We start from the raw sequence: 25,055 nt of genomic DNA, 5'->3' as shown, positions 1-25,055 counted from the left end.
CCTTTATGTCTCAGCCAAGCAACACCTGTAAATTTTGACAACTAAATAAAGAGGCAGGAGTGTTATAATAAAGAATATACAAGTATTAGCTAGTATTAAACATATTATAGGAATTAAGTGTGAACGGTGAACTAGTATTTCTGTTACAAGTTTTTAAAAATTTGGTTCTGAATGAATGAATGAACACCAGGGGCTCGGCCACCGGACTTATCCTGTTGTCGAGATCTCTTCCAGCCCAGCTTCATGGCAGAGTCTGGAATGAAGTGTGTGCATCTAACAGTGTAACTAGCCTAACGAGTGTGTAACTAGTAGTGTGTCTGATTTTTCAGTGGTGCCATCTATACTTCAAATTGTGAGTGAAGGGTAATGATTAAATATTTGTAACATTGTAGGCCTGTTGCTCTCAGTGGCGAGACTTTTCGATGGGGAGATCAGCTCCCAAACAAATTTGGTTCTATATTTTTTGACAATTTTACACGTAGCTTGCTATCCAAATTAATCAGTCTTTTTCTCGATTCATTTTTTACCTGAACAGTGTTGAAAACTATTGCTCATAGAGGTAGGTAGTTGGAATAGGAAAAGTCTGCAAGGCCTTGTTCTTGATCCTCAGCAGTTCATTTGCAACAAAGTCCAGAAATCAGCCTGGATCCTTTCCTTGCATGCAATCCAAAGCCCCCTCCATTGGTAGTTAAGTCAATTAAACCTTTTTCCTTGCCTTCAAAGATTGCCTTCTTTTACAGAGAATTGATACAGAATCCATAATTTAATTTTATCTGGAAAGAGAGTCTTCCTCAGATTTTGCAAATGAAGCATGATTAGTCAAGCTTCTTCCTTTAGTAGTCTCTCGTGCAAAATCTCTAAAAACCTTGATGAGATTCGGAATGATTCTGCATTTTCACTTGCGAGTAATTTTTTCCAAAATTCTAATTTTGAAATAGTTGCTTTCAATTTTGTCCCCAACATGGAAACAATTTATATCAGCACCTTGCAATTTTGTATTCATATCATTGAGGTGGTTGAAGATGTTGGATAGGTATTAATTTTGTAAGAAACCTTAAATTGTTCTCTCGATTTTCTGGAAATAATTTTTCAGAGCAGTATGTGTGATTGTGCGCGCTCTTTCATTAAGAACAATCTCACTTCCTTGCATAGCTTCCAAAATCGAGTCACTGCTTTTCGAGAGCCACCTTACTTGAGTGCGCAGTGGTCACTTTATATTTCTTTGCATAGTTAGTTGGTGGAAGAGTCATGAGTTCAGCTCTACTTTTGATAAAATTTATGATTTTGACGCAGTCCTTCAATGTTTGTTTCAATTCCACTGGAATCCTTTTTGCCTTTGTCACCAATGCTTCCAGATGGATGGCACTGTGGCGCCACTTGGCAGAAAGTGCTACTTCCCTGATTCTTGCCCTTAAACTTGTTGTTCCACACATCTTTGCCAACTGCTACACATTTTGCCCAGTCAATCTTGTTTATGTGGAAAAATATATTCAAATTTTGCCAAAGTTTATTCAGCATTGGTGTTAATTAAAACATCAGCAAAAAACAAATCCTTAAGGGTGAATTTTTGTCAAATCATAACAGCATTACTTCTGCACTCTACCAATATTGTAGCAATACTTTTGCACATTAATTTAATTAAAGCTTTTCTTTTTAAGTCATTTATTCGTATTATTTCTTTTTCCATTTAACATATATTTTTTCTTTTTCCATTTAACATATATTTTTTCTTATTGTTCTACAAATCCCCCCCCCCCCCCCACTAAAAAGGTTATGGACCCATGGATACCAAGAATTCCCAATTGGGACCGCTGATATAGATCATTGAGTGATATTTGATTCTCTGGCAGAGTCAATAAAAATCAAGTTCTTTTAAATATTATATAAAAATGACAAGCTAACCTAATCTCGAGCGAAGGAAGATGAGGCAGGAAATCATTGCCAACAAAAAAACACATGAAAACCCAATCATCAATAGCTCTCTGTAAAGAGAAAACTGATATTAAACATTTCATAAGAAAAAAATTATTGAAGTACAGTTGAACAAGGTTTATTTATATTCTTTGGCAGTTCAGATTTTTTTAAATTCCCATTTGGTTTTTTAGTTAATTTACTCCTCACTGTTTTAACTCCCTCAAAGCAGAATGTTTTGCACTGTTCTGCAACCAACGATTAGCTGACTGAAAATGTTCTATGGTAAATTTCCCCATAATAGTGTGTTCTACATAGAAGAGTGCTTTTCTTAAAATTCTTCCCGAGATTGTTCTGCAGCAGCACTGATTGCATCACACATCACAGTTTTCTGCACATTCTGCTTTGGGGGTTTTAACCATGGGAAACCCCCTTGGCAAAACATCTGTGATACATTATATCATATGACTTTTTCCAAAAAATTTTCAAAAATGTATGTTCCTATAAATCATATATTATCTGAAAACTTTCCTGTAGTGTATTGGAGCATTCATTTGAAGTTTGCATTGCGAATGCATTGCCTATACTGACAGATGTAAATGAGTAAATATTAATGTAGAACTATAATAAAATCCATCATCACATCTGAGCAAACACTACACGGTTGAGAGAGAGATTCAATTGTTTTCTCCCCAAAAGTTTCAGATAATTTTAGGATGGCATAATCTAAGTATTTAGTAATCTGTATTTTTATTAATATCATCAGCTTCACCTCATCTCTTCAATCTCAGGAACATACATTATTTATCTTTAAGGAAATAATTGAAAAAAATTACCTCCAAGTCATATGGGAATGGCAGGGAAGGCATAACCAACTCTTTGGCTAGATATTCTCGAAGTACATTAAGTCTAATGAAGATAAACTCCACATCTGATTCTATAGGCTTTTGTAATTCATCAAACTGCATAGAAAAAACATTCATTTAAACAAGCAATATACAGTCGACGCTTGATATAATGACCCCCCTTTGTCCCGTCAAAAATTATCATTATATTGGGAGGGTCGTTATATCAAAAGTGAAGCATATGTGATAGTAGTTCCAACGTTTGGGACTTATCCTATTTGGTAATGGAATGATCGCTATAACCTGGGGTCATTATAATGAGTGTTAACTGTATTTATATTAATTAACAAAAAACTAAAAAAAAAATTTATTTTTTAATTTGCTCCAGAAATAAAAATTTTCATTTCGTAATTCCATATATTTTATACATTAGTAGTAAAAATTACTAGTATGTACATCAAAAATGTATCCTTTTTTATGCTGCATGCCTATCAAAGACATTGAGAAAGCATAAATTAATCATAAATTGTTCAGACCGAAAATATTTATTACTTCATGAGGTACAGGTTGATCTTAAAAAAAATCTGACTATTGATAATCTGGTTCCTTTAGATTTCCAGCACAAATTTCAGAGCACATTTTCAAATTTTCCATGTTGGAAAGCAATAATTTTCTTTATTCAGTTGAATTAAAATTCTATAGGATTTTGTTTAGTTGGCAAAAATTATAAATTTTTTCTTTTCATGTACTGCTTAATTTTCTTTCTAAAAAGATTGTACAGGTAGTAATTTTCTGTTAAATATGTACAACATATACAACCACCCAGATGAAATTTTTGAAATTCTGGCAATCCTTAGCTCAGAAGGTTATCAGGTTTCTTACTGTCAAACTGTATTAATAATTTTTCATGCATATTTTTCTAAATTAGTACAATGCATTCACAAGTTGCTGAAAAATAAACATTTTCCACAAATTATTTATGAAATGCTTTTGCACACACTTCATATGATATAGCCGCCAATTCATTCTGTATTGTTTTATTATTTTGCATGGTTGAAATTATGACATTACACTGAATTCAAATATATTCAGAATTTTCAACATAAAAATGTGATAAGAGGCAAAGATAGGTTTGAGATTGCGTTTACCCAAATATTTTTACAAAAAAATAAAACAAAAACAGTAAAAGCTGTATCTTTAGTAAAAGTTACAGCTATTATTTAGGTGATTGACCAATTATAAGCTCCTATGTGTGACTGATAGTTGTAGACAAAAAACCTATCCTTGATCTTAAAGCTTACACGAAAACACTGTCCTAGCTGTAAAGGTAATACTTTTTGAGCCAATCATGAATGAATAACTCCCAACATGTTAATCCCCAAAATAAATAGAAAACATTTTTCAGACTCTTATGCGGATTGGCGATTTCTGTCACTGTCCCCAAGGAGGGAGAGGAACTGTGTCAATGTTGAGCAAAAAAAAGAGCTTTGGTTACACTATCTTGAAACATGACTAAAAACCACAGAAAGGAAAAACATCCTAGAAATTTGTTTGTTTTACCTATTCAATCATACATAAATTTAAGAATATTAACACACAAATTATTTTTTCGAGAAATGTCAGAGGAGAGACAAGAGACTACGTAACATGAGATTGTAAGAGATCCCAGGTCATCATGTTACAACTAGATAATTGCATTGTCATTCACTTCGCATAAATCTTCTCTCAGTCTGCAGGTCAGGTACCCTCGAATATGAATGATTAAAAAATTATTTTTATTGTTCCACACATAAGACGTTTGACCATACCTGAATTTAAAGCCCCAATAGGAAAAAAATTTCAGAGTAAAGAATTATTTTTTTACGTTTGTGCTTGTCAAGTAAAAATATTTCAATCAATAGAAATGAAGCATTTACCTCTCCCTGTTTTTCTTTTGGAAGACCACAACAGTCTTTTTGCTCATGGCCTATAGGGAAAACATGACACTAGAAATTTAACACCACAAAATTATGAAAAAATTATTCTGCGAAAAAAAAGCAAAAAAAAAACCATACATAAAAACCCCCAAAATTGAAACACATTTTAAAGTGTTGAAATAAAAATATGCATCAAAATCAGGTTGTATTGTCTGATATTTGTATTTTATGTAAAGACTAAACAATAGGGGATACACTAGTGTAAATCAAATAAGTTCAATTCATCCCTGAAATTTGCTTATATCATGAAAATACTCCAAATTCAGCTTGAGATTCAATACTTTTGAAGTGCAGAACTACAATAGAAAATTCTTTGTTAATAGCAATATCAAAAGATATATATAAAACCACCAATATGGTAAAATGACAATAAACTGCTACATGTTTTTCCGGTGAAAAACATTAAATTGCTCACACAAAACTAAAATTCATTAAATTTCTAGTTTAAGCACAATTTACACACAGGGACTTGAAAAAAAATAAACTTTTTATATGTACATGATCACAGTTCTTCAGCTGGAAGACTTTCACAAGGGATCTATTGAACGTACTGTACATTATAAAAGTTATCATAATCTGTGATACACATCAGATAGTTCAATGCTAACTCATAACATCTGAATTTAAAAAAAAATCGTAAACAAAAAAAATCAAGTTTTAGAACAGTATGAAGAAAAAGGGAGATTAAATATTTTCAAACTAGTTAGGTAGGAAAGAAAAACAGAGTTCATTCTGTTCGACAAAATGGTACATATGGTCATCATGCTTACTAACAGGATTTTTTTTTCAGATATAGTTATCAATTGGGTATTGCTATCAGAAACCCAGAGTCCTGATGTGATCATAATTAACCAATATACGATTAAAGGACGTAATATTGCTTTCAAATGCCAGTAGAATGAATTCAAACAAGTCCACTGTTTTCCTTCCTCTCTCTCCTGATCATTCCGAAGCTTTGTTGCAACCTTACAATATTTTTCCTTTTGTATACCCTGATGACAATTTCTTCTTCCCACATATGATGTATCTTATAAGATTGAAAGAGAACAGGTAGGGTGAAGATGAGAAGAAATCTAACTTTGTACCTACATTCTTATCACCTATCTTTTTATACTGTCTTACTCTTTTATTTGTGTTCTTTTTCTTCCCTTTTTCTAACGTGGGGTTAAGTTAGGACAAGGTTACTATATTTATTGCTGATTCGTCAAATATAGAGCATCCAAATTTCTTGCCAATTCGCTTGTAAGCGAAGAGGTTAAGCAATGTGCGCTGCATTTTTTTCATAGCAACACATTTTTTTCTCAATCAATGCCATAAAAAAATACTCCCACAGTGCATGATTGAATTCCTTGGAATAAACTCAATATTTTTGTAGATTTAATTTGGAAATTTATTATTAAATTAAGATTTTAATGGAGTTCGCCATCATAACAGATTGAATGTTACTACAGCAGAAATGATCAATATGAAATTTAAAACATTTTCATAACAGCATGATTAACAAAAAAAATATTTCCATTACCATATTGTCCACACAGTTCACAAGGTTTTGGCTGATTTGGCTTGAACTCTTCCCTAATTATGGTGAAATTGGGTTCATGTGTTGCTAGACCTGGTATAAACATAAATTGGAAAAAAAAAGCTTGTCATATAAATAATCTACAAAATGTGTGTACATACAAAAATATTTAATTTTATTTTCATTGACTTGAATCACAGATTGAACAAACTATTTATAAAGAATCGTAAAAATATAGTAAAACCCCTCTTAGCGAACACACTTTGAGATGCGGTCATCTCCTCCCGTACTGTCAAACAATAATTTGCCCGTGAACAATAAAATAATGCATTTCAAACCCCTGATTAACAGTAACCCACTTTTTTATATGGAAGAATCTTTTTGTCCTGTCGACGTTTGCTAAAGAGGTTTTACTGAACATAAAATTTTAATATTTTTCAGTAAATGGGAAAAACACATACCCAACATAATTAAGTCAGCTGAAAGAAAAAAGAAATTCAAAAATTATGTATATTGAATATAAGTATATTGAATATTCAAAAAATAAAAATTTATGAATCACAAATGCAATGTACAGGTAATCTCAAAACATCAAGGTTAGGATAATTTGAGAGATACTGAAATTTTTTTAATTGCTTTCCTTTCTCAAAGCCCTCTTATTTTCAATATCCTCGCCCTTCTCCTACTTCCAGAATATGACTTAAATGAGTAATTTCAGTTTAACAGAGACTTTGCCACTGCAGTTCTCTATAATGGATAAGATCAATAAATTAGGGAAAAAAACCCAAGACAGTTTTTAACAATTATTTCACGAAGTGAAATTCAGCAAAAATCTTGTAGCACACTTCGTGAAAACGAGCCATGGCCTCTGTTTATGTACATTCTACACTATATGTCATTTATGTCGCAAGGGGTTGCATAGTTATTAAAATAAACATGTTAACTTCTTATACGGACACTTCGTATTCAAGAACTACACAAAGTTGTTGCCCCATCTCTTCTGATAACAACAACAAAAAATTCCACGTTTCCAATTCCAATATCTAAGTGCAATATTCACTTAGATATTGAAATTGAAAAGATGGAAAAAAGTGTTAAATACATATGGGTTGCTGTATTTTGTTGTGTATTTTTGATATAGTTTAGATATGCACTCGGCACCACCATTTTTCAAGCAACCAACCTTGGGCATTTCGTCTGTTTTGGTCTTTGTATTTACCATTTTACCGGCATTTAACACTGTTTTTTTCCAACTGCCTATTTTGAATTTGAATATTTCAGCAAACATTGCACAAAGAAACGTGGAATTTTTTTTGCATTGGGAGAGACAGGGCAACAACTTTGTAATTAGGTTCTTGAGCACAGGGTGTCTATATAAAAAGTTAACATTTTTATGTTAATAACTATACAACCCTTGCAATATGAATGGTATATCTGAGTACTACATATTATTTGGATACTTTTTCTAATTGGAAGTATACCTTTAGGATCAACAGTTTGCCAGTGAAATATCATAAGCCCTGTCACTTATGCACCTTGTATATACACTGAAGAGCCAAAAAAACTGGTCACCTGCCTAATATCGTGTAGGAGGAGGGATCGTGTGCGGCAGGAGTGCCGCAACACGACGTGGCGTGGACTCGACTAATGTCTGAAGTAGTGCTGGAGGTAATTGACACCATGAATCCTGCAGGGCTGTCCATAAATCCGTAGGAGTAAGAGGGGGTGGAGATCTCTTCTGAACAGCACATTGCACGGCATCCCAGATACGTTCAATAATGTTCATGTCTGGCGATTTAGGTGGCCAGCGGAAGTGTCTAAAGTCAGAAGAGTGTTCCTGGAGCCACTTTGTAGCAATTCTGGACGTGTGGGGTGTCGCATTGTCCTGCTGAAATTGTCCAAGTCCGTCGTGCAGGTGATCAGACAGGATGTTTACGTACCTGTCACCCGTCAGAGTCGTATCTAGACGTATCAGGGGTCCCATATCATGCCAACTGCACACGCCCCATACCATCACAGAGCCTCCACCAGCTTGAACAGTCCTCTGTTGACATGTAGGGTCCATGGATTCATGAGGTTGTCTCCATACCCGTACATCAGCTCGAAGCAATTGGAACCGAGACTCGTCAGACCAGGCAACGTGTTTCCAGTCCTCAACAGCCCAATGTCGGTGTTTTCGGGCCCAGGCGAGGCGTAAAGCTTTGTGTCGTGCAGTCATCAAGGGTACACGAGTGGGCCTTCGGCTCCGAAACCCCATATCGATGATGTTTCGTTGAATGGTTTGCACGCTGACACTTGTTGATGGCCCAGCATTGAAATCTGCAGCAATTTGCGGAAGGTTTGCACGTCTGTCACGTTTAATGATTCTCGTCAGTCGTCGTTGGTCCCGTTATTGCATGATCTTTCTCCGGCTGTAGCGATGTCGTAGATTTAATTTTTTACCAGATTCCCGATATTCACGGTACACTCGTGAAATGGTCGTACGTGAAAATCCAAATTTCATCGCTACCTCGGAGATGCTATGTCCCATCTCTCGTGCGCCTACTATAACACCATGTTCAAACTCACTTAAATCTCGATAACCTGCCATTGTAGCAGCAGTAACCGATCTAACAACTATGCCAGACACTTGTTGTGTTATATAGGCGTTGCTGACCGCAGCGCCGTACTCTGATTGGTTCCATATCTCTTTATTTGCCTACGCATGCCTGTACCAGTTTTTTTGGCTCTTCAGTTTATATAGAGAGACTCTCTGCTATGTATAGAATCTATTTCAGTAAGACCATGCCAACCTACACTAATAAGTTTCAAGTTTGAGTTATTTAAAAAGAAAAATGACAAATATATCTTCAATATTTACCATCAGCTCCACATAGACAATGCCTTGTATTAGCATCATGATCAGGATTGGCTTTAAGAAAAAACACATGCCATACATAAAGCATTCAGCTTTTAGTTAAATATATGCTTTAAATGAACAATTATTTGAAATTTTATGTTTATATGCTGTTTTATAAGTAATTTTAACATTTTCGTTATAAATACATATTTATTACACGTTAACTATACTACACAACACCTCAAATTTAAAAATTTCAGATATTTCAAAAAGAAAGTAGTTGTTCTACCAAATTAGTGATTTTTAGAAAAACAAGTAATGGTGAAAATGTTTCATCATGATAGTTAAGATTTTCCACTGGAATTTTAGCCTGTTTAAATAAATCTTTTGTTAGTTTTTTCTCACACACACTGTTCAATTCACAATTCTAGTTTCTTACAAATGAGAACTGCAATTGATTGGCATTTTTAACATCATACGCTTTGCAATTTTTATAAACATTTCATTTTTCTTTAAAGAAAATCAATAGCTTTCAAATAAAAATAATGCACTCAAAGACTTAAATTAAGTTTTTAAGATCTCTTTACAGCTTATAATGGAAATCTTGTTCCTTATTATATAATAAATTTTGATATTGCACACAGAGAAATGTTAAATCTGAAGAATATTTTTGTTTTGATAAAAGTTGTATATATACTATACATACATCTCTGACGCCTAATGAAATCCATTATTTTATGCTCCCCTTCTCCAGGGACATTGGCATCTGAAAGTATCACTTCAATACCCTTCCAACCTGGATCATTATTGAGTCTATCGTGAATGTAGTAGTGAAGACATTTTGCCAAGCGGTCCATGAAAGGTGTGCCCTAAAAAAAATTTACAAAAATAAAAGATTTTTTAAAAATATGGGAAATAGTTTCTAGCTCACAAAGTGTTTACTGAACAGTTGGGTATTTTAATGATTGTGAAAAATCGGCACCAAAGCTGTAAAGATTCTCAGCATTATATGGGTAGCAAAAAAGTACTGCTGTCAGTGAAGCTCTCATTAAAAGATAAAGCCTCACAATGCAGTCTCAAATATGGTTAATTTTGCTGCAGATGTGAATGAATTGACTGTTTCGAAAAATATTTGTATGACATTAGGGGGGAAAAAAAGTGAAAAGTTTTAGAAGAATTGGCAACTGAGTAGAAAACAGAACCTATGTTTTGAATTAACTGATATTTTTTTTAATACAATTGGATTCCATATAACCAATTGCCTCATTCCATCAAAAAATTGTACAAATACTACAAATATAAAAAATGAGAAATATTTTTTTCATTTAAATTAACAAAAGCTTGAGTGTTTCATCAAAAACTTGGTCTTACAAAAGTTTGTAAACAAAAACTCTACTACAATTCCAATTCAAGGGATTATTTCAAAATTTTGTAGCCTAATAATATTTCTCAATTAAAAAAAAAAAAAAAAAGACAAAAATCACACCTTTCTTTGACAAATTCTATGAGAGGATACAAGTCCTATTTGTGTAAATAAGATTCCAATCAGTGTACTAATTACTCAGCTGTAAGACACTGAACATTGAGGGGCATGATGCATTTCGCTTCATGTCTCAGAGATATCAAGACGCCAGACAGCATATTCAGCTTTTATTTGCATCATTCTAGAATCAAGATATTACTTACAGGAGTGATGCAGTTACTGTCAAAATGTTCTTCTTTCTTTTTCTCTGGCGGCAATTCACATCCTTTCGTAGTTAGTTCATCTCGTAAACGTGCCAGTTCTACCACTTTTTCGATTCCTTCTTTAGCGGCTCTGAACCGACGTGACCTTTGCTGATTCATTTTAGCCCTTGGAGCCTATAATAGAAATTAGCGTAATTTTATAAGAGCTTCATTGTATTTGAATAAACAGACACACAGAATGTGATGTTATGATAGTAATGATGTTATGAGTGTTTGGAAAATGGAATTTTTCCGTATTCATTAAAACATGCCGTCACAACCCCAATCTACAAAACAGGTGACAAAAATGACTTGAACAATTATAGACCCGTTTCAGTTCTTTGTACAGCATCAAAAATTATCGAAACAATTATGAGAGACAGACTTTTTTCATATTTAAATGTGCATAATTTCTTTTCAAACAACCAACATGGTTTTCTTCCAAATAGAAATACAGAAACTGCACTTCTTGAATTTAGTAACTATATTGTTGATAATATAGACAAATCAAAGAAAACAATAGCTATCTTCCTGGATATACAAAAATGTTTCAACAGCATTGACCATAACATTTTACTTAATAAACTTAAACTGTATGGAATTAGAGGTAATGCACATAGCCTATTTAAATCATACTTTCAGAATAGGATCCAAAGAGTTAAATGTGGCAAATATATTGGTACTCCGATGTCCATGAAGAAAGGAATTCCTCAAGGATCTACTTTAGGGCCACTACTTTTTACTATATTTATCAACGATTTCTGTAACCTTGATTTAGTTGCTAAAATTATAACATTCGCTGATGATACTGCATTACTTTAATCAGCAATAGATCATCAATCTTTAACGAACACCATAAATCATGACAAAGTTAGCAATTAATTTTCTGCAAATAATCTTGAAATTAATGTATCGAAAACAAAATTTATGAGCTTTTCTTTGCATAACAATACAGAAATTAGATACAATATTATTTTTCATAGCCAAAACTGCCCATGTAACTTTTCGTGCGCATGTTCATCTTTAGAACAAGTATCTTCATTAAAGTATCTTGGTGTACATATAGATAACAACCTAAAATGGAAAACACATATAAAACACATGCAATCAAAACTTTGATACACCCTATACAAATTCTATTACCTTAAGCAATATGTAAATCGACCTTTTCTACTGTCATTTTATTATGCCGTTATTCATTCACATATATTATATGGCCTGACTGTATGGGGAAGCGATTACATAAGCACTTTACATCCCATTATTCAAATGCAAAAAAAAATAATAAGAGCACTTACTAACGATTATTCCACTCCTTCACACAAACTTTTTCTAAACCTAAATATATTACCCCTCCGTTATCTATATTTTCACAGATCGATAATTCTTCTACATAAAAATCAACTCGATTTACCCTTCAATACTTCAAGAACATCGAGTAGATTTAGCAATACATTATCTATACCACTTATTCATAAAACAGTAAAGAGAAATCACTTTACGTTTCTTGTTCCGAAATTTTACAACAATCTGCCAAGCTGACATTCTTGACTGCACTTCAATATTTGTATTAAAAAAACGTCTCAAACAATATTTGCTCTCTATAAATGATATTGAAAGTTATTTTTAATATGCAATATATTTTTTCCCTATTGAGCTCTCGCAAAAAAGGAAAAAACATTACCCCATCACTCAAAAAATTTCTGAATCGCACCTTCCGTTGTTGCCATTATTTATCTTAATACTAATTATTTGCTTCATTTATAATTTATTTTATTTATATTAATAAAACAAATCAATAATCTTAATTCAAATCAATGTAATATTTTGTGTCTGCGTATATGTGTGTGTATGTATGTCATATTCATTAGATGATTTCTCTGTCTTGCGTTTTTTCATTGTTTTTTTTAAATTATTAGTTTATTATTAATATTTACTATTCTTGTTTGAAAATTAACTTAATAATAATCGTGTCCACCAGTATGGATCAACAACGATCCCTTGGATGGATTTTTTCTTCGTTTGCCAATGTAAGTTTTATGATGCGATGAATAAAATTGAATTGAATTGAATGCAGAAGTGACACCCAAGTATCGAAGGTTTTCCAGTCATGATGAGAATTATAAAAATAATTCAGAGTCTACACATTGACTGGTGCAGGGAATCCCTTAATATAAGTTTGTATTGAGAGATACGCTGCTACATCCTTACAGCATGGCTGCAGAGGCACGACTGACAGTTGTGTCATATGGAAATAAATAATATAAGATAAACAATAAAGTGGCAAACCAGTAGAATATAAAACTTTAACAGTCGTTCTCTGCGATCACCAAAATTTTCCATTATAATTTTTTTTTAATTTTGAAATTTAATTTTCCCTGAATAAAAAAAATCCTTTAGCCAACTATTATAATGTAGCAATTTTAATTAAAAAGAATACAGTCAGTGATCATAATAATGGCCATGCATAATAGCAGGTATGATAAGTCCCAAATGTTTTCATATTATAACTATCCTGTATGTTTTCCTTTTGGTATAATTATCATTTTTAGTAAAAAGATGGGGGTTGTTATAATGAGCATTGACTGTTTTACATTAAAATTTAAGTTAATGTAAATTACATTAAAAAGACTTTTACATAAAGTTGAATGGTAAAAACAATCCAAAAAACTGTTGCGGATGGAGCTAGGCTTACAAATTTGGGAATTCTCATCAATGAGCAGCTTAGGTTTGCTAAGCATCATAACAACTATGTATATAATCATATTTAAGTAATTATTCAGATGAATTATACACATTACTTACATATTATATATTATTTACATTTCCTTAGTTGAAAACTAATTTTTCCTCATACCTTAGTTTTAAATAACAATATAATTTCATGACTATATATAGGCCTATATATTGCTTCATTACAAAGCATATTTATGCAGATAGAATATAAATAGTGAAAAACCATGTAGAAAAAATAGTCTGGATAATATCAGTGGAAAAAAAAAATACATACAACACCATCAATGGCCATATACAGGAGACGACGTGGTCGAACGATGCTGAATATTCTGTCAATGTATTCAAATATAGCTACCATCATCTCATCCTCATTTTTTGGCGCTACCCTGAAATAAAAATTCAGATACCTCTCTATATATAGATCAAATAATATATCTTTTGATCAGATATCTCATCACAATATTTTTTTACCGCACATCATATTGTTATTATTTAACTAAGGCGAGTTGAATCATCTTTCTGATAATAGCAATTTTACTTACAGCATAATGAAAAATATAGTACCCAGTAATTTTTGTCAACTTCATAATGTAAAAGTTCTATGGGGTTTCATTTTTAAATAGAAATTTTGATTGGTCAGTACAGTCCCTACTTGCCCCAGCAGGGATATTTTCCCATCCTCAACATTTGTAACTTACTACCCGGTATTAGCTAGATTTGAAGTGTTTTTAATTTATATTCCGATTCTAAAACACCAAAAAATGGGAATGTTTTCTTATGTTGCTTTATATGTTTCTATCATTTTGGCGATTTAATGTATTGGCAAGCACATATTTGCCAATTCCGACTTGAGAAATCTGGAATTTCTAAATTTTTTAGTGAGACTATTGGATGACCATGACCCATTTATTCAAGAAATCAAGGATTAAAATTATTTTTCGAACTTATAAATTTTGTATGATTATAACTTGACTATGAATATTTATCTCACATATTCGTCATGTTATTATTTTCATAGAATTTATTAACTATCTATGGTCCTGTGTATATTTGAATATACATGGCAATTACATGGTCAAAAAACAAATTTTACTATTTTTCTTATTTTTTGGTATTTTAGAAAGTATATCCTATACAGTCATTTTGTGTCATTTTTTGAGAGCTGCTGAAATTTTATGTATTACAAGATTTATAAAATTTCACAAAAAATTGAGAGGATTCTGAATAAAATTCAAAATAAAAACTATTCAGCTTTGCTAAGCAAAATTTCATGTTTATAAATAAGATTAAAATCAAGGCATATATATATATGTACAAGTATATTTTACCATTCATAATTAGCCATTTTAGCTAATTAAGAAATCCACTCTAATTAAATTCTTGTGATGTATTGTTTCAATTTAAAATATGTTAATGGCACCCATTTACATCTGTACCTATTTTCTGAAAAAAAAATTTTAAATTTGTTTCTATGGAGGTAAACCATAGAGGGTTAAACTCAATGTGATTTGCAGTAAAGCTTTATTTCCTGTTATTTACAATTCTAGCAAAATAGTTGGCAACTTCTCCCTTTTTAGAATCAAATTTAGCGTAAATTTATGATTTCTCATATTTGGAATCCTAATTGCCAGTCAGCTTCTCTGTCATGAAGAAACATGGGCCAGCTTCAGATTGTAAGGACTCCAGGAATTTTTTCAAGGACTTTTCATTTGTGCAAAGCACAAATTGTGGTTTTTCAAGGTATTTTTCTATAAAGATACCAATAATTCAGAATAATCTGGTTTCACACTGTAAGATTTTAATGAGGCTAAGAATAGAAAAAATTGGCAAATATGCAAGCAGTATTCTGATAAATTATGCTTTTCATATGTTCTTGGGACTTCCAATAAAGATAGAAATGAAATAGTACCTAGAAAACCATGTTCTTAATAACATTTTGAAATGACTCAAGAGTATGGATTACTGTGGTCTACAATTGCAAAGTACAAACTGAACAGACCAACTGAATGGGTTCATACTCTTTGAAAGTGAAAAAAACCACTTTCTATTCAAGCACTTTTCGGGCAAAATTTAAAAATTCAAGGACATTCAGATTATTGATATTTTTTTTTCTTCAAAAAACGAAATTGGTATATTTATTTATATTCCACATTTAATCATTTTAATTTAAAGTTTGAAATTCTAATTTATTAAAGATAAAACTGTTTTAAAAATTACTTAATTTCAGCTTGTCGACAATATCAATTTCTAAAGTCCTTGCTTTAAAAAAAAATTGATAAAAATATCAGAAAGCCCATGTAGTGATATATGTAGGAGTGACCAAATGACCCGTATTTCCTAGGGCATTACTGTATTTTCATGTAGAGATTTTGGCCATCCTGCCTTTTTCATAAAAATGTGTATCATTTCTCAAATCTTAAACAGCACCATTCAAATTTTTATTCTTTACTGAAATTAAGTATTAAAATAATTTTTCCATCTCTATAAATTAAATTATGACAATGACATTAAGTATGTATTTTCATTTCGTATATTTGCCTTTTTTTCCTTCCACAGAATTCATTTAAACCTTATACTGCTTCAACCCAATGGTGTTTCATTTTCCGCCTTTGGTGATTTTTTGACAATTTTAGTTACTTTGCTTACCTTTGGCATCATTTTTGGTGACCATTGGCGATACTGCTGCATTTTTATTGATGAAATATGGTTAGCCTATATTTATTCATCAGATATTCATTAATATATTAATTCAATAGTTTAAAATATTTTGAAGCAATATCTTAAGTGCAGTGTTTTGCAGCCAGATTTTATCCCATTAAAAAGTCTCGCAGCAGAGAGCAACAGGCCTACAACAGTAAAATCTTCAAACATTACACTTCACTCATAGATAGAAAAATATGTGGTACATGGCAGCACTATTACAAGCATTACACAGAAACAAGCTTCATGTTCGGTTCACAACACAGACACACACATTCCAACATATACCAATTCGTTAGAAGTTCCGCAAAGGAATATGGACGAGGTACATGTGTGGTTTAGTAGTAGTAGTAGTCAGATTTTATGTAAAAAAGCACAGAAATACCTCGGGTATGCATGACCATATGTCCTATTTTGAACATTGTCTAGCAACTCATCGTTGTTGATCCGTGCACTTTTTGCCTCAGTGGAACAAAGTTTGAGGGGGTTAGTTGAGGAAGAAAAAAATTGATGGAAATTCACACAAGAAAAATTTTTTTCAAGCACTTGAAAATGGTTATTTTTTTCAAGGACTGTGAACCCTGATAAAGCAGAAATTTTGAGATTATTTAAAGATAAATTTAAGGGAAAAGTTCAAATGATTTCTTTTTCAAAAGTGAATATGCATGTGCTACAAGTTGAAGCAGTAAAAATCATCAAGAATGTATGAATATGAATCAACAATATAGTGCTACAATTTCAGCATGCTCTTCCCACTTCTGCAAAATATAATATATTTCTTAGTACATAAACTATTACCAAATTAAAAGCCAAAACCAACACTAACTTGTTTTCTGGATGGCAACAAGGATGAATGATTCCGTTCATATCCAAATACAAGTTGTCAAATTCGACATTATTTGGATTTGGCTTTGAAGTGTCGACAGGAATCTTAACCTGATCAATTTCTTTCGGCTAAATAAATATGAAAAAACAATCAGCCAAAAACTTCAAATCACAGCTCTTGACATAAAACCAATCAAACATTTAACAGCTTGCTGTAATCAATTGTCAGAATGAACTATATAAATCTAGAAAATGGTCGCATACATTATAAAATAGGGGAAAAACAAAGTTATAACTCATTCACACTATTTTAAACGAAAAATACTCAAGTATTCATGGGAAGAAAGATACAGCCTAATTGTTCATTTATGAAAATCATGGGAACTGGTTGATAGTAGGAATGATCAATGACAAGCTTCTCCAAACTGAAATGATTTAATGTTTTCAAGGCTTCCACTAAAAAAGTAATCATAGCATAATGAAAAATAATTTTTTTTTTATAAAAACAAAAATTCATAGCACTATTTCAGTATCCTATAACATTGACTCAAGCCAAAGCAAAATGACAGAAATGACTTGGTAACAAAAACAATTATACTAGCAACCACGAATAATTCTTTTCTGTCTCTCCTCAAATACACTATCTACCAATAAATAAGTATTTGGACACCTATGCAAATGACGATATCTGCAGTCCTGAGATACGTCACGCCCTCCGCTGGTATATATCGTGTAGGAAACAACATCGGCATTAGTCGCATGCAAGATGCCGCGCAGTTCGGCGCTCTCCGATTTCGAGAAAGGTATAATTATCGGGTATCACAAAAATGACCCATCCTTAAGGGACATATCTAGCGAGCTGAAGTACCCAAAATCGACAGTGGCCTATGTGATTAAGACGTGGAAGGTGAGCTGTGATTGTCGGAATTTGCCCCGAGTCGGCAGACCAACGAAACTGGGAGATAGAGACCGACAGGTGCTGTACAGAGAAATTCGGAAGAACCGCACCCAACCAATGGCCCTCATCCGCGAGGAGTTTCAACAGACATCCGGGAGTATTGTTTCAATGAATACCATCCGTAAGGAAGCACATCTGATTGGTTTTCATGGTCGCGCTGCTGCCCATAAGCCTTTGATCACAAAGTCCAACCGCGTTGCTCGGTTAATGTGGTGCAAAGCACATTGAAATTGGACCGTAGATCAGTGGAAACGGGTTCTTTGGAGCGACGAATCAAGGTTCACCCTCTACCGTTCGGATGGCAGGGTCTGGGTCTGGCGCCTGCCTGGAGAACGTCTCCTGCCAGAATGCACTGTGCCAACAGTCAAGTTCGGCTGAGGTGGAATTATGGTCTGGGGGTGTTTCTCCTGGTATGGCCTGGGACCCTTGGTCCCCATTCGTGGTAAGCTCAACGCCGATGCCTACTGCACTATTTTGGATGACAATGTGCTTCCTACGTTGTGGCAGTTTTACGGGGTGGACCCCTGTTACTTCCAGGACGACAATGCCAGCTGTCATACTTATAGCGATATGGCCAGAGTTGGTGTTTGGTGAAGTAGTAGCTGTCATACTGCGAGATTAACTAAGGCTTGGTATGGTGCCAATGGGGTTCATCGAATGGACTGCCCAGAGTCCAGACCTGAACCCTATCGAGAACCTCTGGGCGGCGTTGGATCGCCGAATTAAGGGGTGCCCTACCCGTCCAAAATCAGTGAAGGAACTGACATGTCTTCTCCAAGCCGAGTGGAAGAAAATACCACTAGCCGTCACACAAGGACTTGTGGAAAGTATGCCCCAGAGGGTTCATGCTGTAATTGCCTCTCGTGGAGGCTCTACCAACTATTGATTTTGAATAAAATTAGTTTTTCTTTTCTATCACAGGTGTCCAAATACTTATTGGTAGATAGTGTATATAGCCTCCTATGTCTTATGCAATATGTCATATACATGTCTCTCCTCAACACATATTGCATTCTTTTTTGTCTTCCACAGTCCAGTTTGTCAATTCTTTTTGACAATGCACAGCAAATTATGAAGACATGCAAGTGTTTTTAAAAATGACGCTCGTTAGAGACCCTATGGGATTTGGAAAAATAAGACAAAACCTAAATAAAGTAAAGTAGACACAAAGTAGGACATTTTGCCAGAAAAGCAGGACAACTGTTTTGGATGGTAAAGAAAGACATTTTTTTTATTTATGCTTGGGATTTAAGCGGCAAGGAGGGATTAAAACTTCACACACACTACAAGTCATGCCACATCATAGGCTAAAAGCCTATTATAATTAGAACTTAGGTTGAAAGACTGTTGTTTTTACGTACTTATTATATATAAATAGACCTACCTTCAATTCAACTCATTGATAAGACACTGAAAATGATTGTATTATAAAGATTGTTGTTCATAAGCCATACTCATTGATCAGATTTTATTATACAGTGAAACCTTATTACAATATAACTACTAATGATACTCGATATAATGATAAATGCCTTTACAACAATATTTTTTCAAGTCTTGTTTGGAAATGCCTATACATTAATTGCTGCCCCCCCCCCAATACAATAATTTTTCTTGATCCACAGAGTATCATTGCACTGAGACTTCACTGTAATTCAATTCTAAAATATCTAGCGGCATCAATGTTCTCGGCTGAAGTTGATTTTCTGTGGTTCCCAACTTTGAGGCACAAATGCGGGCCAATTTCTCTATTAAAAAGTCTCGCCACAGAGAGCAACAGACCTACAACATTACAATTATTCAATCATTACACTTCTTTCATCTTTTGCTGGACACAGCGACTCCCTTTCGTGTTGTGAGTTATGTTGTTAATCGATTTTGGCATTTTCTGTTGCTTTCAGACTGTAATTCAGTAAGCATACATAAAAACTTTTTAGCATCAATATGATTTTCCAGTTGAAATGGCGACCTGGCACCTGAGATTTAAATGAGAGCATATAAAAGCTGAATAACTTCTTAGACGGTTGCATAAAAGCCAAATTTCTTGTAAAATTCATTAAGATGCAAGTCACATGTAAATTTTTTATGGGATACTGGAAGTGCAATTTCGAATCCGTTTTATAGTGTTGCAACACAGCCGCTGTGGTGGTCGAGTGGTCATAGTGACAGACTCGCATCGCGGGGACCCGGGTTCAAGCCCCACCGTCACCACAGTGGTGGTCGGCTGAAGTTGGTTTTCTGTGGTTCCCAACTTCAAGGCGCAAATGCGAGCAGATCTCCCCGTTAAAAAGTCTCGCCACAGAGAGCAACAGTCCTACAAACAATACAAATATTCAGTCATTACACTTCACTCACTTCACTTCTGAGGTATAGATGGCAGCACTGAAAAATCATACACAGCACTAGATATGCACTCAGACTGTTAGGTACACGCACTTACACTTCCGGCACAACTCACTAGGTAGTAAATTGCCCATGGCGATAGACCTGAGTTGTGCTTGACTTGAAAAAAAAAAAGTGTAGCAACACATTTGAAAGAGGCTGCTCAAAAGCGGCTAAAAAAAATAAATTGAAAAATGCTCGCCTTTTCTTCATAGCAGTGCACTACGATTGAAGGATATTTTTTACTAAGCCATCTGAAGAATGCCGGAACCCCCATAATTCCTTTGTTTCTCTAAAAAAGGAAAAATTAAAAACTTCACATATTATCTCATTCAAAATCAAAAAAAAGTTATAAAATTAATGCATTTAAAAATAGTACACTAGAATAAATCTGAACTAACTGGGACAGGACGTGTTCAGATTACCGGGATTCTTTTAAAAATGGCCCTTTTAAAACTAACAATAGTGAGTATCCATAAGAAAATTTCTGTGAAAGATAAAAAATGACTGATTATCAAGCAATGAGTTAGATCAGGGGTTAAACTGTGCACTTTAGAATGGGGGCAAATGACAAAAGTTCTTCGAAGCAATTCTTTGTTAGATGCTAGGGACTAGGGAGCAACAGATAAACTGATCAACAAAAGTGGTGTAGAGGGTAAAAAAGTTTGAGAAATCCTGGGCTGAGGCAGTTTCCCAAACCTTTGGGAACCACACACACACACACATTGCCCCATTCTTAAAAACTTTTTTTCTTCTTATTACCCCCCCCCCCCCCTTTCAACTGAAGCTGACCCTATGCTAAACCCAAAGCTTCTGCTGCTCCCACTGTGGAAAATTTCATTACCCTCCAGGAAACTATCTCCCCCACTTTCGGAAACACGTCTGGTTACATTATGATGCCCTCCCCCATCAAAGACTCATTGAGAAGCTGTGGTTACTTTTGAAACTGCCCTTCAATAGATAGAGCAGCATGATAATGCAACTTTTGCAGATACCAAGTTTCTGAGATGTTCTGCTATGAACTGCATTGTCAGCTGGTTAGGTCTGTGTCAAAAGATTTTTTTTTTCAGGCAACTATATATTTCATCGTTATGAAATATGATCATGTATTCACTGTCTGCGCAATAAAATGTGCTACAATACAGAATTTATTAGTTGGTTTTTTTTTCTTATTGGCATTGTTGATTCTTTAAATTTCTTCTGCACAGTCTTTTCTTAAGAGATGTTTGGATTAAGTATAAATTATGTTACGTTAAGTTGGTTTTTGGATTAATGCTTTGATATTTCTCCGAGATGGGAAGCAAGGTGTGTTTGGGTCTTCAAAGGGTTTTTGGATTAGCAGGGTTCAGATTAGTGGGGTTCTAATGTATACCCAATGCATACATATGCACTAAAATAATAGTATAAAGTTTTGAAACAAGTAATTTCTCACGAAAACACACTCAATAACTAAAAATAAAATTGAGATGTGAACTAAAAACAGAAAGCAATTTATTTTTTTATCTACATGCATTGCATTATACAGCAGACCCTCGATAATCTGGCACATATCAGACCAGAGTGTGCTGGATTACTGATATTGCCGGATTACTGGAAATTAATTGAACAAGCCCATTTAAATAATATAAACATCTGCATTGACATGTTGGGGCTGGACTACTCCACAGCCAGATTATTGAGTCTACTGTATTTCTTTCATATATTAGAATTTACATGTGAATTCATACATGAGGATCACCAATGATTAATTGACGCAATTAACATAGCAGAAAACCCATACTAAATCAACATTCATTCAACTCCATTTATAATGTGTCTTGCACACCACTGTGCCGTCGAATATTTTACACCCTCCTGTTTCCTATCAGTAAACAAGCAAAGCTGAGGACTTTGAAACACACCAGTGTTGTAACATTGTCCATTATATACACTCACCAGAAACAAATATGTATACGATAGGGCTGTTTGAATAATGTCCATTCTTACGGTCGGATCTTTTCTCAAGAGATAGATATAAGCAAAGGCTTATTTACAGAAGAGCTACGAGTGACCAAGACAGCAAATTTAAATACTGTATTTAGTCACATATACGACGAGGTATGGAATTTTAAAGACCAAAATGAGGAAAACTAGCTTCATTAACAACTCCTTATTTCCTTTATTTATAGATAACATAAAATGCGCATATTAAAGTGAATAACCATGTTTCTTTAATGCTACCATCTTCCTTCATGGACGGAGATATGGGGGGGGGGGGTGTCAAAGGTGGAGTCAACTGATCTACTGTGTATATGAATTGTCATCATTATTGTGCCCCCCCCCAGCAATAATGACCGTGTCCCGTAGACTTCCAAGTCTATCTCTGCCCATATCTTTTTCCAAAGCTTTGCTACATGCCATCGAATCATTTCATTGCAGCTGAAATGAAGCATTCTTTGAATGACTTTGATATCAGCATTGTAGGGGTATACTCTTCCACACAACTCACACTTACATAGCAAACTGTGAAGCATTGGCCTGTTTCATGCGGCCAGTTGGGGTAACTTCATTATCTTCAGTAGTATACCAGTCCTTGTACAGTTTCCCTACACAGGAAAACAGCTTCAAATGGCTTGTTGACGCATATAGCATAATAGTTTGTATTGGACATGAAACGGGTGAAGATGAGCCGATCCATTCATAATGAGGGATGGTGCATTAAGGAGTTGTTTCATTAAATATATATTTATTAATTCATTTCACACCTTGTTTATTCATCTATTCTTGTCCCAAAATCAGACGCAATGTTGCATCATCATCAAGAGACACCCACCTAGTTATTTGTCTCTGCTAGAAACAAACTGGTGTCGATGTTTTCATTGCTATCCAATGATTACAGAATAGGAAAACATCATTAGTGTCTGGTTGTCTGCAAGTAATTGATGGTTTCAATCGCTTCACTTCATCTTGCATCTTCGTCATGTTCTAGCTCTACCCGGAGAGTCAGCCTCTCAGAGCTATAGCATAGCTCTCTCACTGACGTTTCATTAATGAATTCTATGCCACTTCTCTATGTAATGCACAACGGAATAGAGAAACTCTGGTCCTGGAATTACAGAGCTCTCGATGAACTTTCCGCCATACATCAAGATTTTCTGATCTCCACAGACTGCAGATTGATTTTTTTGAGACCCTTACCTGATTAGAACACAGCTTGACAAATTCCAGACATGTTTTGGCGACTATAAAATCGTTATTGATGAGTAACATTTTCTACACGTGATTGTTAAATTATACTTCAAGAACGGCATAAAAAATTGATTTTATGATAAACATTTCTAACATGAAAAGGGTCATCAAGTCTCGAAAAAGTCTAAAAAACATTATTTGTAATAGTTTGTTTAGGGGGGAACTATGCTTGCATCCAAAGAAATTTGCCTATTTTTTTATATCAACCATGGTTTATCGAAGATCTTATTGATTGGCAATACAAATACAGTAAAACTCTTTTTATCTTTTAATGGTCACCCCTCTTTTACGGCCAAACAATAATTTCCGAGGAATCCAGGGCTGTGACGGGAGGGGGATGAGCGAGTAGGGTGTTCCTACACTGGAATAGAGGAGGTGCTAAATTCACCCCTAAACTGTTTCTGTATTACACAAGAATGCAAAATGCATGCTTGGGAATATTTAGTGAAGAATTGAATAATTAAATAGTGCAATGCATTTGTCATCGGACCAAGATTTTTCACGGTTGTAAAAAACGAGATAAATTATGGGGCACTATGCGACATATTAGTCAGCCTCGTTTATGTAAGAACTATCCAAACACCATAGCGGGAACATTATGTCTCCGACCGTTGCCCAGACAGCATAGGAAAATTACATATAAGCAGAATAACATGTTCAAGCCTATTGTTATACAATCGGATCCTATTATAAAAACTCCAAGAGACCCGAGAAATTACTTCATTGTAACGAAATATCGTTATAAAGCAATTCCAGGTATGTCTGCATTGTTCCTACGTAAACTTATCCAGGGGAAATTGTAGAAGTTTTCATTAAAATTAGATTTCCGCTATAGCTGTATTCGTCTGTATCGCTTTGCCCGCTCAAAATACAAAATGTCAGCATTCAAAGACTGGGAAAAAGTGTGGAAGATCCCAGCCCAGGGCCCCTGCTCTATGATATGGGGGGGGGGAGGACATTTCCCTGGCCCAGGGCAGTGGTTCTCAACCTTTGGAAGCCCGCTGCCCGGTTGATTTCTTTAGTGAGTGAAAGGCCCGGTCATACGCGTACCTAATGGGGCATAAATGGGTAAAAATTAATCGGTTAACTATTCATGGCCCGGCGGTTGAGAAACACTGGCCCAGGGTACACACGTTACATAGTAAATGCTGAATTACTCCAAGGAAAGTAAAAAATTGATGTGGTAAACCGGATTCACAGATTTTAAAAATCTTCAAAAATAACTTTTAACAATGATAATTGAAAGGGTAAATAACTCAGATGTTGCGAAAATAACTTTACCTGAATTGAAGTGTTTTTTTTTTTTACTTCAGTTACTCAAAATCGCGGATTAGCGAGGGTTTTTTTGTTTTTTTTTTAATGCTTGTGCAGATGTTTACCCTAACAGCAGGATGAATATATTCCAGGTGAC

At 34.2% G+C, this 25,055-nt stretch overlaps 1 protein-coding gene across 1 annotated transcript in view; it reads right to left on the bottom strand.

Annotated features, from left to right (window-relative positions):
• Positions 1-25,055, bottom strand: part of Rat1 (5'-3' exoribonuclease 2 Rat1) — a 99,819-nt gene extending 74,764 nt beyond the window's left edge. Inside the window, exons 1-12 of the mRNA XM_089248342.1 lie at positions 24,926-25,055; positions 20,619-20,708; positions 17,078-17,205; positions 13,826-13,937; positions 10,777-10,950; positions 9,797-9,959; positions 9,112-9,162; positions 6,713-6,730; positions 6,255-6,344; positions 4,673-4,722; positions 2,748-2,873; positions 1,903-1,982 (exon numbers count right to left, since the gene is read on the bottom strand). Of these exons, the coding sequence (XP_089104468.1) occupies positions 1,903-1,982; positions 2,748-2,873; positions 4,673-4,722; positions 6,255-6,344; positions 6,713-6,730; positions 9,112-9,162; positions 9,797-9,959; positions 10,777-10,950; positions 13,826-13,937; positions 17,078-17,205; positions 20,619-20,693 (1,067 nt within the window). The 5' untranslated portion in view covers positions 20,694-20,708; positions 24,926-25,055. The remainder of the gene's footprint in view (positions 1-1,902; positions 1,983-2,747; positions 2,874-4,672; positions 4,723-6,254; positions 6,345-6,712; positions 6,731-9,111; positions 9,163-9,796; positions 9,960-10,776; positions 10,951-13,825; positions 13,938-17,077; positions 17,206-20,618; positions 20,709-24,925) is intronic.

Source organism: Pholcus phalangioides, unplaced genomic scaffold, assembly GCF_987345545.1.
Source record: "Pholcus phalangioides strain wild (caught in Gottingen) unplaced genomic scaffold, Ppha-v1.0 ptg000003l_1, whole genome shotgun sequence".
NCBI classification, from domain to species: Eukaryota; Metazoa; Arthropoda; class Arachnida; order Araneae; family Pholcidae; genus Pholcus; species Pholcus phalangioides.
The sequence above is the reverse complement of the archived record's forward strand: the minus strand, read 5'-3'. Positions and strand labels throughout refer to the sequence as shown.